The 1,031-nt window shown below is 42.1% G+C and overlaps 1 protein-coding gene across 1 annotated transcript in view; it reads right to left on the bottom strand.

Annotated features, from left to right (window-relative positions):
* Positions 1–436: 436 nt before the first annotated feature.
* Positions 437–1,031, bottom strand: part of LOC108749189 (cell adhesion molecule 2-like) — a 41,266-nt gene continuing 40,671 nt past the window's right edge. Inside the window, exon 5 of the mRNA XM_018487736.1 lies at positions 437–649. Within this exon, the coding sequence (XP_018343238.1) occupies positions 549–649 (101 nt within the window). The 3' untranslated portion in view covers positions 437–548. The remainder of the gene's footprint in view (positions 650–1,031) is intronic.

The raw sequence follows: 1,031 nt of genomic DNA, 5'->3' as shown, positions 1-1,031 counted from the left end.
AAGTTTTTCATCTTAAATTTCGATGCAGATCAGCGCGAGGTCACTAATCAGTGACGAACGAAGTAAGTGTTCTTCATTTTCTTCATAGGATTGATGAGCAACAACTCAATACCATCGTCCCGTCCAATGTCAGGGAACAGGAGGATCAGATTTATAGGAGCATGTATTCGTGAACGTTCATGTGTCTTGCACTTTCTGGTTATATAATACGCACCACATAGTCTGGCGTATTCGCTAATAAATTATAATTCACGATGCTTTTTGTAAGGAGTAATAATAATCAATTAACCGAGGGCTGCTACTTACAAGAGGAATCGCTATTTTTCCTTGATTGGCAGTTTTCCCTCCTCTGGTAAAAGCATCGTGAATTATGCGCAACGTGCCAACTGAACACACTCTATCTCAGTCCATTCACGGAATCTTTTGATGTCCCGTATAAATTGCGATTGTTCCGCGATCACGTCTGCTGGGCGGACGCACGTGAAAACGCGTTCGCGTAGACAGAGGGAACGTACCGCATCGGCCGTTGGCGCTGTTTTCGTTTTCGTTTACACCGAGGATATGTACAAAATGATGAGGGATACCAATAGACAACTCGAGGACAATATCGGCCCCGCGGTCCCCGTCTGCATCGCTTCTGGTCGCTCGCCTGTAATACAAAGACATCCTGGTTAAGGCAGCGGTGTCTTAGCGTTGAAGTCTTATTTTAACATTTCTACACGGAAAGGTTTTGTGGAAGTACCTAAAAAGAACTCCGCACTAATCATATAGAAAATTGGATTCCGGTGAAGTTAGTTTTCATACATAATGTAGCTGCGTAGCTGTAGTGAGTTAAGTTTGCGATGCTTGTTTTCTTGCTGAGTTGCGTTTTAGTAAATTACTAGAAATACTGCGTTCTCTGTGTGGAATTATAATAATTTACTAAAACGCTAGCAATCCAGCAGGAAAACAAGCATCGCAAACTTACACCGCAGGCTTTAGTTTTCACATAATGTAGCTGCGTAGCTGTAGTGAGATAATTTTCATAAATT

The sequence above is a fragment of the Trachymyrmex septentrionalis genome, unplaced genomic scaffold (assembly GCF_001594115.1).
Source record: "Trachymyrmex septentrionalis isolate Tsep2-gDNA-1 unplaced genomic scaffold, Tsep1.0 scaffold27, whole genome shotgun sequence".
Lineage (NCBI taxonomy): Eukaryota > Metazoa > Arthropoda > Insecta > Hymenoptera > Formicidae > Trachymyrmex > Trachymyrmex septentrionalis.
The sequence above is the reverse complement of the archived record's forward strand: the minus strand, read 5'-3'. Positions and strand labels throughout refer to the sequence as shown.